Source organism: Neolamprologus brichardi, chromosome 4 (genome assembly GCF_056152115.1).
Source record: "Neolamprologus brichardi isolate AB-2024 chromosome 4, ASM5615211v1, whole genome shotgun sequence".
NCBI lineage: Eukaryota > Metazoa > Chordata > Actinopteri > Cichliformes > Cichlidae > Neolamprologus > Neolamprologus brichardi.
The window spans coordinates 5,633,689-5,646,480 of record NC_142107.1 but is presented as its reverse complement, the minus strand read 5'-3'; the positions used below and the strand labels follow the sequence as shown (position 1 = coordinate 5,646,480).

The 12,792-nt window shown below is 38.6% G+C and overlaps 1 protein-coding gene across 1 annotated transcript; it reads right to left on the bottom strand.

The window, feature by feature from the left end:
• Positions 1 to 922: 922 nt before the first annotated feature.
• LOC102794638 (NACHT, LRR and PYD domains-containing protein 3-like) lies at positions 923 to 12,045 on the bottom strand. The gene is made up of 11 exons (XM_035910792.2): positions 11,690 to 12,045; positions 11,465 to 11,487; positions 11,133 to 11,369; positions 7,684 to 9,553; positions 5,032 to 5,214; positions 4,217 to 4,384; positions 3,920 to 4,093; positions 3,024 to 3,185; positions 2,469 to 2,642; positions 2,331 to 2,380; positions 923 to 1,735 (listed from the first exon to the last, which is right to left on the bottom strand). Exons 1-11 carry the CDS (start codon positions 11,950 to 11,952, stop codon positions 1,215 to 1,217), a joined length of 3,825 nt encoding a protein of 1,274 aa, XP_035766685.2. The 5' UTR covers positions 11,953 to 12,045; the 3' UTR covers positions 923 to 1,214.
• Between the last annotated feature and the right edge of the window lie 747 nt (positions 12,046 to 12,792).

Below are 12,792 nucleotides of genomic sequence, written 5' to 3'. Positions count from 1 at the left end.
ATCACTATCATTCCCAATTCTGGGGTGATTCAATTCTATTCAATTTTATTTATATAGCGCCAAATCACAACAGAAGTTGCCTCAAGGCGCTTCATAGATACAGAGAAAAACCCAACAATCATATGACCCCCTATGAGCAAGCACTTTGGCGACAGTGGGAAGGAAAAACTCCCTTTTAACAGGAAGAAACCTCCGGCAGAACCAGGCTCAGGGAGGGGCGGCCATCTGCTGCGACCGGTTGGGGTGAGAGAAGGAAGACAGGATAAAAGACATGCTGTGGAAGAGAGACAGAGGTTAATAACAGACATGATTCAATGCAGAGAGGTCTATTAACACATAGTGAGTGAGAAAGGTGACTGGAAAGGAAAAACTCAGTGCATCATGGGAATCCCCCGGCAGCCTACGTCTATTGCAGCATAACTAAGGGAGGATTCAGGGTCACCTGGTCTAGCCCTAACTATATGCTTTAGCAAAAAGGAAAGTTTTTAGCCTAATCTTAAAAGTAGAGATAGTGTCTGTCTCCTGAATCCAAACTGGAAGCTGGTTCCACAGAAGAGGGGCCTGAAAACTGAAGGCTCTCCCTCCCATTCTACTTTTAAATACTCTTGGAACAACAAGTAGGCCTGCAGAATGAGAGCGAAGTGCTCTAATAGGGTGATATGGTACTACAAGGTCATTAAGATGAGATGGGGCCTGATTATTTAAGACCTTGTATGTGAGGAGCAGGATTTTGAATTCAATTCTGGATTTAACAGGAAGCCAATGAAGGGAAGCCAAAACAGGAGAAGTATGCTCTCTCTTTCTAGTCCCTGTCAGTACTCTTGCTGCAGCATTTTGGATTAGCTGAAGGCTATAGTGTATGAGGTGCAAGAAAATAAAATGAACAAAGGTGATTTTATTTTTTAAATTAAGTACAGCACCTTTCCAGACATTGCTTGTGGAAAAAAAAAGGGAGAGCTAAATACAAAAAAAGTACAGTTAACTAATGCTGACACTGACAATGCAAAGAGTCTTTCTCCATCAGTTTTGTGTGTATATATTGCTACTCTTGGTATGTTTGGATAAGACCCTGACAGACATTAAAAAAATAATCAAAGCCACGATCACATAGCCAACCGGCTTACTTGTTCCATGTGTGACAGGGCTGTAGTATACTGTAATGCAATGTATGGTAAACTGTATAGGGTCCCTTTCCTTTCATCCAAAATGTCTACCTACTTAATTTTACAGAGGTAAACTGATCCAGTATCCAGACTGAAACCAGCATGGAGTGGTTCAGTGAAGGTTGTGTGCACGGTGTACAGGTGGGTAAGTATATCAGGAGAGACTTCAAAGAAGGACAAAATCCCTGCCGGCCAGTCCAGGTAAACTCCTATGATAGGACTATAAAGTGCTGCAGAGTCTACAAAGTTTATACAGGAATTGTTATGATAAAAACAACCATCATTCATCCAGCACCAAGACTTTTCATTCTTTCCCAATGAATAGTCAGAGGCAAAGTCTCCCTCCCGGTCAATGCTTTTATATGCCACTCCAACGTTAGCTTGAGAACACTTAGCCTCCCAGTAATGGCGACCTGTCAGACCTTCTTCACAGAGAACCTGGAGGGCATTAAATCTGTCTGGATGATCAGGATACGGTTGCTTCTCTGGGGCATATTCTGCCATTCTGTTCTCCTTGGTTAAAATAATATTCACACCTGCTGTGTTTGGGTCAAGTGTTAGGTCACAGGCAACTGGAATCAGAGCATGAAAAACAATTAATTACTTGTAATAGTAATATTATGTAAGTATGGTTCTTCATCTCTGGTTATCATCAAACTTTTAAAAAAAGCTAGGTTACTTAGTATTTATACATTTCCCCAAGTCCCTGTTCATACAATTGACATGCTGTGTAAACTGTTTACGTGAACATTCATTTTGCATAGTTCTTTCCTGGTTGTTATTCTTGTTGTTTTACATTAAATGTTTTAACTTTGATGCATGAGGAATGTGGATTGTATCTGATTGCCCTTATACCAGTTGAGTTAACAGATCTGGAATAAATGAAAGCCACTTTTATACAGAACATCGTCCCTTGGCCACAGAAAATAGCTCTAATTTAGATATGACTTTAAACTAGACTATCATTAATTAAGCACAAGGCTGCATTGGACTTTACACTTTCGTGATGTCGAAAATATCATTTATAGTAAATCACTATTGTTCATTTTTGTATGTTCATCCTGATTTGGAAAATGTTTAGGGACTTGTAAACACTTGCAAATATAACTGCATGGATGCAAATCACATGTAACGTAACATTTCATGAACAAGAAAAGGTTTTCTTACACTGTCTCAGCAGCTTCAGGTCAACCCAGCATTCTGCGTTTTGGTCCACACTGATGGGAATAATAATAAAAATCAACTTGCAAACATTATTATAATATTATCAAGTATAAAACTGTGTTTGTTATTGGTTTTCCATACTTGAGTTTTTCCAGACTGCAGCATGAATCCCTCTGTTTTTCCTTCAGCATCTGGACTATGTCATCAGTGAGGTTATTAAAGCTGAGGTCCAGATCTTTGAGACTGCAGGGTTTCAAGTTTAGAGCTGAGACCAAAGAGGAGCCTCCATCGTCTGTCACTTTACAAAATGATAGCCTACAGAAAGCAAACAATGAGTGGTAGATGCTCTCATCAAGTTTGACTTTCTGTCATAACACAAGTGCCATTTCATAGCTTTTTCTCAGTGTCCCTTTGGACAGCACTTTGTGCCTCTCACTTTTTTTCAGTGATATCAAATGATTAGATTGCAAAAATTATTGCAACGAAGTGTTATGCTTAAGTTCAATAAGGAAGGCCTGCAGTCACACATCTGTCTGCTTCCCAGGCGTTTGGTGGCTAATCTAAGCTTACGTCACTTTCACTTTCCCACGCTGCCAAGCTCATTGCGACATTACAGACCTAGTCCGATCATGTTTCTACCCACCTTCTTGAGGCCAATCAGCCTCGAATCCACGTTGGGTTATTTTTTGTACTAACCTGAGTGTTTTTAAACCTGTCAGTGCATTGCACAGTGCCATCACCCCCGAGTCTTGTAGGTCATTGTAGCTCAGGTCCAACTCTTTCAGGTGGACAGGTCTGGAGCTGAGTGCTGAGGCCAGCATCTCACAGCCTTTCTCTGTGACTTTGTTGTGAGTGAGACTGGATGAAAAATGTTGGCATACAATAATTACCAAAATATTTGAAAGAAATGAAAGAAAACATTACTGTGACAATAATTCTCATTTTTCCTCATATACAGTTCTCAACAAATTCATTAGACTGCCACTGTGTGAGAGGTTTGTGCCACAGCTGCACTGGTAACTATATTTTTATTAGAAATTATAATTATATCTTTTTTTAATGCTTGTGTAATGGTGTAATCCACCAGTATGCAAAAGCACTTTAATCAAAATGACATTTTAATGCTAATATACAATCATTGCTATTATCCATGAATTTGAAAACTACCTTATTTTATTTTTTTCTAATTATTGTGCCATGTTACAATTATTACTTGCATTTCTGAACAGAAAAAGGGTTTTAGTTATATGTCGATGTTATTTATTGTTTTATGACAGGTAGTTTTATAAATTTGCCAAGTGCTGTTCAATTCAACAGCACAAGATTAGAATGACAATCTTTGTTTTTCATTCTAATCTTGTGTTGTTGAATGATAAATAAATTATATTTAGGATATTTATAATAAATAAACAGATTTTTCCTAAATTGTAACACTAGAAAAAACTAGTTAAATTTCCCCACTGAGAACCTGTTTACCAGCATCACAACCATGATACTCCATGTCAAAAGTACTTAGAGTTAAAATATTTCAAACTGAGCTTTCTTCCTGTTGACTAACCTTTAATAATACCTATAATAGTAAAGAATTTTACCTTAATGCCTCCAGTTTACATTTCGTGCTCATCAGCTCAGCTGACAGTTTCTTCATTTCTGAGTCTTTAAAATTGACGTAGTTCAGTTGCAGCTCTCTCAGATAACAGGTGCTGGATTTGAATGCGGCCACTAACTCTTCGCAGATTTTTTCAGGCTCTGGATTTCGGTTCAGTCTTTTGTTGCAGAAAATAAAATTGGATTGTTGTTTTTATCTGGCCAAAAATTTTCAGAGCAACTGAATTTCTGACATATGAGAAAGCCAAAAAATTAGATGAAGAATAACATATAAAACGGACCTGAGCTTCTCCAGTTTCTGGGATCTTAATCCAACTGACAGCACAGAGCATAGTGAGTCCCTCAGGATGTTGCCACTCAACTCCAGTTCTCTTAGATTTGAGATTACTGATTGGATGGCTGATGCCAAATCTTCAGCCTGTTTTTCTGAGAGTTCTTCACCAGAAAGACTGCAAGGGCAAAGGACAATAGGTGAAAAGATCCACATGATAACATTCACCACTATGTCAGCTATACCTGTTCACAAATCTAGTCAACCAGTCACACGGCAGCAACCCAGTGCAATTAGGCATGTAGAAACAAGATGTCCCACTGAACTTCAAACCGAGAGTCACAATGGAAAAGAAAGGTGATTTAAGTGACTGGGAATGTGTCTGTGTCAAAAAAAATGTTTGTTTGACAAGCTGGCCTGAGAAACTGGTCTGAGACACTCAGATTCTCTGTTAGTACTAACTACTGATTAGTTAGTACTAATAGAGAATAATTTAAACACCACAGTCTACCTGACCATGTCAATTCCTTTGTAACCATAGTATACACATGTGTATGGTTACAGGGGGATTGTCTGGAAACAACAGTTTCAAGCAGGAAACCATACAAAGCTCTCTGAAGAATGTTCCCAGAACCTTGTTGAATCTATGTCATGTTAAGAAGACATCTGAAGTTAAAAGGTACAGCCCACTACTAGCCAGGTACACCTAACAAAGTTTTCAGTGAATATATAAGCACACTGTTCAAAAAGCACAAAATCATAATAAGAAATGGCAGATGGTAAAAAAAAAAGAAAAAAAACCCTCAAAATGTTAATTTTACCAACCTTAGAGCCTCCAGTTCACACTGAGAATATTTTAGTCCGTCAGCCAAGATTTCTGCACCTTCATAGTCCCTGCTTAGAAATGTGTTATTGACTAGGTGCAGCTCAGTTAACACAGAGTGTGGTATGCAAAGAGCTGAAGAGATCGTTTTATATTCCGAAACACTAAGATCCAAGCCTGAGATTCTGCAAAAAAAATTTGATTAAATTAAATTCATTTTTTAAAAAAGATCATTATGCAATGTAAAGTTTTAAAGGCATGTATATCATTTGCTAGCATATATATATATATATATATATATATATATATATATATATATATTAGGGGTGCAACGATACTCGTATCGATATCGAACCGTTCGATACAGTGCTTTCGGTTCGGTACGCATATGTATCGAACGATACAACATTTTTAATTTATTTTATCAACTTTCCTTCTGACGATGCTGTCTGTGTTGAGCGCTCAGTGGATCTGCGCTCGACAGTGCAGCCTAGGCGGAGTAGTCGAACACAGATTCACTGAGCGCAGGGCAAGCTAGCGAGACAGAAGCTAGGCTAGTTGCAACATGGCAAATTGAACCTCCCCCACCCTCATTCAGATCTGGCGTTTGGAACTATTTTGGTTTTCATGTGATGTATGACCCTGAAGGTAAGCGCGTCATGGACAAAAGTAAAACAGTATGTTGGATGTGCCAGCAATGCTCAATTGGTGGGAACTAGTGTGTTAGCGCAGTTAGCTCGTTAATGTGTTGACGTCTTCCAGCCCCACTCATGAGGTGATCCGCGGTAGCTCGTTAACGGAGATTTGCCGTGTTGTGACGTTAATGTCATTTCAGATTAACGCTGACAGCACTAGTGGGAACACAACCAATATGACTGCACATTTACTCCGACATCATCCTAGTGCAAAGACAAGTGGAAGCAGACAAAAACAAGCAGGCATGCTACAAACTTTACCCGAGTCATTTAGACAGCCGTTAGCACATGATTCTCCTTATGGGGACCTGATATGTTTAATATGCTGCTGAGAATATAGCCCAGAAGAAGCGTATAGTATAGCTTTTATTTTGGAAAGAGACATTTCTCCATAATAAACTCTCTTTTCCAAAGATGAGTGATTCCTCAATCAGATACAGGGCTCGCAAAATCGCTAGCCCGACGTCCTGGGGCTTTTTTCCAGTCGGGCTACCAAAATCTATCTCTGCCCTGCCCGTCGGCCTATCGTAGGAAGGAAAACTATATGTCAATGCTTTTGCATTCTTTCGGAAATGTAGCTGGGTAATTATGTCATTGGCATCGGCCACTGTCAATATGTGACATACTGAAATCGCGTTTGAATTTGCGCTTGTTTTTTGCTTTCACTTTGCAATCGCGTGAACTGTGTATTGAGAGCGACAGCACTGATTGGTGAGTGATGATAATTTGCGCACCAATTCCTCTGACATCGTCTTATCAATCGTTAGCTTACTATGCAAACATGACAAGTGAAATCTCCCGCAGCTTAAACATGTGAGAGGTTGATCGCGCAGAGAATCGCTGAGCGTTATGTTAGTGCGTGTGTAAAAGCAGCAGGATGTATATTTTAGTTCTGCTGAGCCAAATAAGACAGGTCAGGGTGAAGAAGTGACAGCCAAAGAAAAGCTTACCACAAAACGGAAAAGTTATGACAAATCAGACTATAAGGAAAAAAGAAAGTGCAGCTTTATGGTTTCATGGACAAAAGAATTTCTGTGGCTGCAATATGACGAGCTAAATAACCAGGGCTGCACATAAGTGGTCCGCAGGTGCGCATTCGCTGTCAAAATAAAAACCCGCACAAGATAAGAAGTTGCAACGCGTGTTTGCGTACATAAGATTTTCAGGAGGAGGACAGACATTTGTTTAGAACTCTTAAAGATGTCGAAGAAGCTCCTTTAAGCAATTACTGTGATCTTCCTCCACCTCCAAAGAAATGTCAGAAGGAGTCCGAACCACAAAAGAAGCACGTATTCTCGGAAAAGTGGTTGCAGGAGGTGAGCTGGCTTCAAACAAATGATGAACGCACAGAGAGGTGGTGCAGAATGTGCCGTGAAAATTTAATAAATGACAAATTAATAAAAAGGCATAAACATTTTTTTTGTATCGAAAAAATATCGAACCGTGACACCAAAGTATCGAACCGAACCGAACCGTGAATTTTGTGTATCGTTGCACCCCTAATATATATATATATTTGTTGTCTAATCTGAAGAATTTTTACAGTAAAAATGATATAATTTTCTCCAACTCAGCACTAGAAACCTGTGCTCAGTTAAATTGTTTTGATCAATTTTATTTATTCTATACGGGACGGTTCACAACAGCATGTTAAAACATGGTATGTGCACAGTTATTCCCACTAATCACCCATAGCACTGAGCACCTAATTCTAAGGCCTCAATTCTGCTGTGTTTTCTTTCTGTTTCTTTTTAAACAGCTCTTTTATTTCACAGTGCCAGACAAAGCAGCAAAGACTGCAAAGACTCCATTGATCATAACGGTAAACTATATTTAAGACTGTAGTCTTGTTATGACTCTTCTGAACTGGCATAACAATATATCAAGGTAAACTGACATATGTTAGACCTGCAGTTTCACTGGTGTTTGTCTGATAGATTTGCTTAACTATAGACTTACCTTGCCTTTTTGCAGTTCCTCACAGCTGGAAGAAGTCTAAAGATACCTTTTCCTGATGGTCTGTACTTCTTGATATTGAATTCATCCAGAGGCGTGTTTGACATCAGAATCAAGTCAGCCAGAGCTGAACACTCAACAGGAGAGAGCGGTGATTCAGGAAAACAATTTGGTTTCAGATACTTTCGTACTGATTCATGTAGGGAACTGTCTTTCAACTCAGTCAGGCAGTGGACAAGGTTTAGACATCTTTCAGCTGAGCAGTCAAACAAATCTATTTCTAATAGACTTGACCGAATTTCCTTAATATTTGCTGAATGCTCTTCAGTCTGCTGAATCAGACTTTGAAGTGGTTCTTCTGATGATTGTAGAGACAAGCCAATAAGGAACCTGAGGAACATGTCCAGTTCTCCGGTCGTTCTCAGAGTTGAATTAGCTATTGTAATTTCAATCAGTTCATTCAAAGGTAGATCCACTGGAACTGTTTCCAAGATAGACTTGAGCTCTTCATCAGACCCTTTTAGCATGAAATCCTTGAGACTTTCAGAATCTATTTTTTTGTTTGCAAAACTGTGATATACAAAGAGAGCAGCAAAATACTCTTGAACTGTCAGATGCACAAAGCAGTAAAGTTTCTTTGTTAGGAACATACTCTCTTCTTTGAATATTGCTGTACACAACCCACAGTAAACTCCAGCTTTCGTTATATCTATGTCATACTTCTTCAGATCTTCAGTAGCGAATATGATCTCGTTCTTTTCCAGTTGCTCAAAGGCCAACCTGCCTAATTTCAAAATGAACTCTTCATTTGACTTAAAAAGCTCTGCTGTATCGGGCTCTTCCTGGTCTTCCTGGTCGCCATATTTTTCATTAGCTATCATCATCTGAATAAGAAGGAAGTGTGTGTACATCCCAGTAAGAGTTGTGGGTATTTTTTGGTTTCCATCTTTGGTGTTTCTCATTTTACGCATCAAATACTCAAAAACATGTACAGCAATCCAACAGAAGATAGGTATGTGACACATAATGTACAGGCTCCGTGACATTGTTATGTGTTCAATTATTTTTTCAGCGACTGCTTTGTCCTCAACTCTCTTTCTGAAGTACTCTATTTTTTGTGGATCATCAAATCCTCTGACCTCGGTCCACTGGTAAACATACTCACGAGGAATGTGTCGAACTGCTCCTGGTCTTGAGGTAATCCAAACAAGTGCAGAGGGAAGAAGATGTTTCCTGATAAGGTTGGTCACCAGAGTGTCCACTGAGGACACCTTCGTAGCATCATCCAGTATTGTGGTCATTTTGAATTTCAGCTGAAGTTGACTTTCATCGAGACCATCAAAGATGAACAAAACTTTACGATCAGCCAAAGCTCTCGCAACTGCTAAGGTTTTAAGTTCTGGATGGAATGTTTTCACAAGGTTTTCAAAGCTAATCTGATCATCTTGGACCAAATTTAGCTCCCTGAATGGAAACATAAAGATGAAGTCCAAGTCCTGATTGGCTTTTCCATCTGCCCAGTCAAGGATGAACTTCTTCACAGAGACAGTTTTTCCAATGCCAGCGATCCCCTTTGTCATCACAGTCCTGATTGCTTTCACTTCTTTGTCGTCTTGCTCATGTTTAAAGATGTCATTACAGTTGATTTTTGTACCCTCAACAGTTTGATTCCTCGCTTTATCTTCAATCTCCCAGATCTCATGTTGTTTATTGACATGTTCACTCTCCCCTTTTATAATGTGAAGCTCTGTGTAAATTTTATCCAATGATTTTTCCTCAATAGAAGTCTTTTCAGTGCCTTCCCGCTGCCACTGACACTTCTGCCTCAGATATTCTTTGTTCTTTTTGATGACCTCCTTGATGACATCTTCTGCTGTAGGTAAAGAGGAAAAAGAACAATCTTATAACTATCATTAGCCCTGGTCTAGTTCCATGGTTAGATTTTTTTTTTAATTTCTTGTTTCTTCGAACTCTGTTGTCTGTGTGGACTCTATTACTCAACTATTTATATATGCATATATGTACAGTGTTGAGTTCTTTAAAGTAATGCAGCATGGTTTTTAATTACTAACCAGAGGAAGTAATTAGTTACACAACTGTATGCAAATGTACTGTTTATAAGGTCAGGAAAACCTGAAGACTGAAGAAGTTACGGGTGATGAAATGTTTCTCCCGCTGAAAATGCTACGTTCAGATAAACAGAATCAACTTTCAGCCCATAGACAATTCCAATTGATCGCCACTATTCCTCTAGACACTTCAAGCCTGACTGCTCATCACTGCCTTTGTTACCTGTTGAAGATCAGACGTTGGCTGCTGGGCTGGGGTTGGATTCAGTTTAAAATTACTCTGGGTTTTTGACTAGTTGGGTGTTAGAATGCTGTCCTTGTAAAGAACCAAAGTTGTGTTACCAATTATGCATTTTTTTAGTCCGAATTATAGTTTCGAATTTACCATTGCACGTTTGTCCTTTTGGGCAATACAAATTAGTAATGTCCATATCGCCACTTCTCAAAAGCTGCATTGATATACTTCTTCACCATTTTCCTCCCCACGCATACAAACACAATTCAGCTGATTGTAGCGCAGGAAGGACGCAGGAAAATAAACATCTGATTTTTTTTCCTCTCTACTGTAACTGTTGTGTAATTACTGAATTTAGTATAGTAACACGTTAACTTACTCCATTACTGAAAAATCCAAAGTAATTACAGCAATGCATTACTTTATAACTCGTTACACCCAACAATGTGTATCCACGTGTTCAGCGTTTAGGCCATTACACACCGAACACGTGTTTTCGCCATCTGTGAAACTGTGAAACTAATTAAGTCCGTCCTGTTGTTTCTAAACAAAAAACAAAGAAATTCTGGGTTCATCCATTTTTTCTGAAAAGGCAGTAGCAGGGGCAAATTCATGGTTTGATCGAGGACTTGAATTTTCATTACACCACTATCATACATATATTCGGTGTCGCTGTTTGAGCTCTTGTTAACAGAGTTGGGACCACATCTTAGAAAGCAGAGAAATCATTTCAGAAAGCTGAGTGACCCGGAGCAGCTCGTAGCTGTGTGTTGGAGGTACTGGTGTGCGTTTTGTGCTACAACCACACCTATAGCCAAATGCAGTGAATCACTTGGTGAGATCAGTTTACTTGGATCTGAAAAAGTGAGCTTGGTTCCAAATATGCACTAAAATATCTGAGTCTAAAACATTTTTTTAACACAGAAAATATTTCCACAGATTTTATGTGCTTAGATTTTATGTAAAAATCTTACTAGCTAGCCTTTAGTTATGTATTATCCTTTAACGTGGCAAAGTATAGAAAGCCTTCTCAACAACTTTTGCAGAATTATCTGTATGTCATAACTGTCTTATTTTTTATGCATTAAATGAAAAATAAAAGAGATAACAGGGCAGTTCAAAATGTTTCACCCAAACACCTTACATACTTTCACATGTCTCCGGCTGAATTTCTTGGAGGCTTCTGTAGAAAGCAGATTTGACTTCTTGAGTAGTCAGGGCATTGTAGAGTTCCCTCATCTTGTCCTGGCTTGTTGTTGCAGCATCAATTTTGTTGTAGGTCTCTTTATGGATCATTTTTTGCTGTCTCATTTCATCTGCTATTGGCATCACTAAAGTGACGCTTTGAATGAGCTTAGACCTGTTGCTGTCCACCCAGTAAGCTTCTTTAAAAAAAAACCACAAATTAATTGTAAGAGATTGCATTTTAATGGATATTTTATGACCAGAGTTTGTCTTAAAATTATTAACTTTAACTCACCATTTTTGTTGCTGAAGCAAGGACTGACAAAGGACAGAAACAAAGTTACTGTAAGTGGTTAATGTGTAAACCATATTATGTTTTAAAGGAAAAAGGTAAGAGTTGCATCTTACATTTATATTGTTACACTGATTGTATATTTGTTTGTTTGTTTTTTAAATAAAATCAGTGTGATAATAAAAGACTAAACAGTTTTTTTATGAATGAAAAATAATGAAGTCTCACCTGAAGGTGTTAACTTCAGCAGTAGCACAGTCATGTGCACTGCTGTTCTCACTACAGTTGTTTTTTCCAGATGCTTCTTCTGCATGTCTGGATAAATGCTCTTCTGCTTCCTTCAATGCAGTCCCCAGCCCCTGCACAGACGGCCGTCTTAGGAGGGAGGAATTTGCTCCACTTTCCTCTGTGCTGCAAACAACCTTTTTCTTTTGGTCAGATTTGTTGTTTTGCCTTTGACCCCTCCTGTGTGTAGAGCATTGGCTGCCCATGTTTGTTCTTCTGTGTCAGCTCAATGACTCAAAGCGTTTAAGTGCGATCTAGGCTACCACGCTGTATCGCATTAGTGCTGTGGCTTTACAACCGCGTCCGGTGTCTGTAAAAGTAAAAGTAAGAAAAAAAATGAAGCATTCAGAGAATTAATGATCATTGACATCTAAGATATTTGATTGGGTGAATGTGATATGCGGTTAATATATTTATCTTACCTTTGTGTTCGATGTCCTGTAGTAGCTGCAGTAAATATGAGAGTCGACTGGGTGAATCTCTCTCTGTTCACTTGATCGCTTTCACTCTCTCTATCTCTCTATCTCTCGCGCTCTCTTTTTCTCTCTCTCCCTCTCTTGCTTTGTACATTGTGTAAAGAATCAGATTCAATGTAACATCACCGGTTTGGTGAGTTATTTTTTTATGTTCAGATAGTAATAGCAAACATGTTATTAATTTGTTAAGGTAAACCCATTCACGGTAGACTACTGCCAGCTTTAAAATGTTTAATTTACCTTTATTAGTGTCCCTTGCGTTTTATATGTGAAGAGTAACGTGCCATTGAAATAAACATTAAAGCCATTTTTGCAGCTGTGCTTCTAAAATGTGCAGGATTTCAGTGTGGCCTTTTGTCTTAAATGTTATTTGTACAAAATAATAATAATCCACTCATTCACAAAGCTTTTGTAACCTATAAATTTAAAGTGTCAAATACTTAATTTGTGCAAGTGTAGCTTCTCGTATTGCTATTTAATGAGAATCTTAGTCACGGTAGTAATAAAACCAAATGTTGGCTAAGACAGACTGTCCTGTCCCATAAACTCCAGCTATTTGTTAAAGAGAAG